The 670-nt window shown below is 43.7% G+C and overlaps 1 protein-coding gene across 1 annotated transcript in view; it reads left to right on the plus strand.

The window, feature by feature from the left end:
• The window catches only part of LOC119582327, a gene marked incomplete in the record, with an annotated part of 28,913 nt that overhangs the window by 10,675 nt on the left and 17,568 nt on the right, over positions 1 to 670 (plus strand). The window contains 1 exon segment of the mRNA XM_037930542.1: positions 1 to 549. Within this exon segment, the coding sequence (XP_037786470.1) occupies positions 1 to 549 (549 nt within the window).

The raw sequence follows: 670 nt of genomic DNA on the forward strand, positions 1-670 counted from the left end.
GCACATCTCAAATCAACAAGGTGAAGATTACACACCTCAGGGCCTTTCGACCTGCGATCAGTTGAACCCCATAGAAAGTGGTTTGTTTTTGACACCCTCAAGTAATACCGCAGACAACCTCTTGGGTGGGTCTTGTTGGCTTGGTGAGCCACATATCAGGATGGTGTTACCTGTATGTGGCCAAGAGATAGTAACAATAACAAAGACAAGTAGCAGCCATAGCACCTCTTCAAAGAATTCTTCCAGCAACAATAGTAGTAACAGCAAGAACAATAGTAACGGCAATAACAACCATAACAAAAAGCATAAGAACCACTATAATAACAAGACTGAGCAGGGTGATCATAGCAATCAGTATTGTGTCCGTGGCAGTAAGCAAGAAAGTTTAGGCCATGACACTTGTAGTACAGCACAGGACAAGGAGAAGCATGATAGCGAGCGGCTCTCACACCCAAAGGTACCTGTGGCCAATAAAGCAGTTGATGCAAAGGAGGTGGAGAAACTCCTGCAGGATGCCCTCTGGAAGGGCAGTCAGCAGCAGAAGAAAAGGTATGAAATCTCTCTTTATCTTTTCACCTCTCAGGCTCCTCCCTTTCCTCTTCTTTCACCCTCTCTTTCCTTGTGTTTATTATTTTAAACAATAGCCAGTGTAAGATTTATTGTTATGGCT

The sequence above is a fragment of the Penaeus monodon genome, chromosome 15, assembly GCF_015228065.2.
Source record: "Penaeus monodon isolate SGIC_2016 chromosome 15, NSTDA_Pmon_1, whole genome shotgun sequence".
Lineage (NCBI taxonomy): Eukaryota > Metazoa > Arthropoda > Malacostraca > Decapoda > Penaeidae > Penaeus > Penaeus monodon.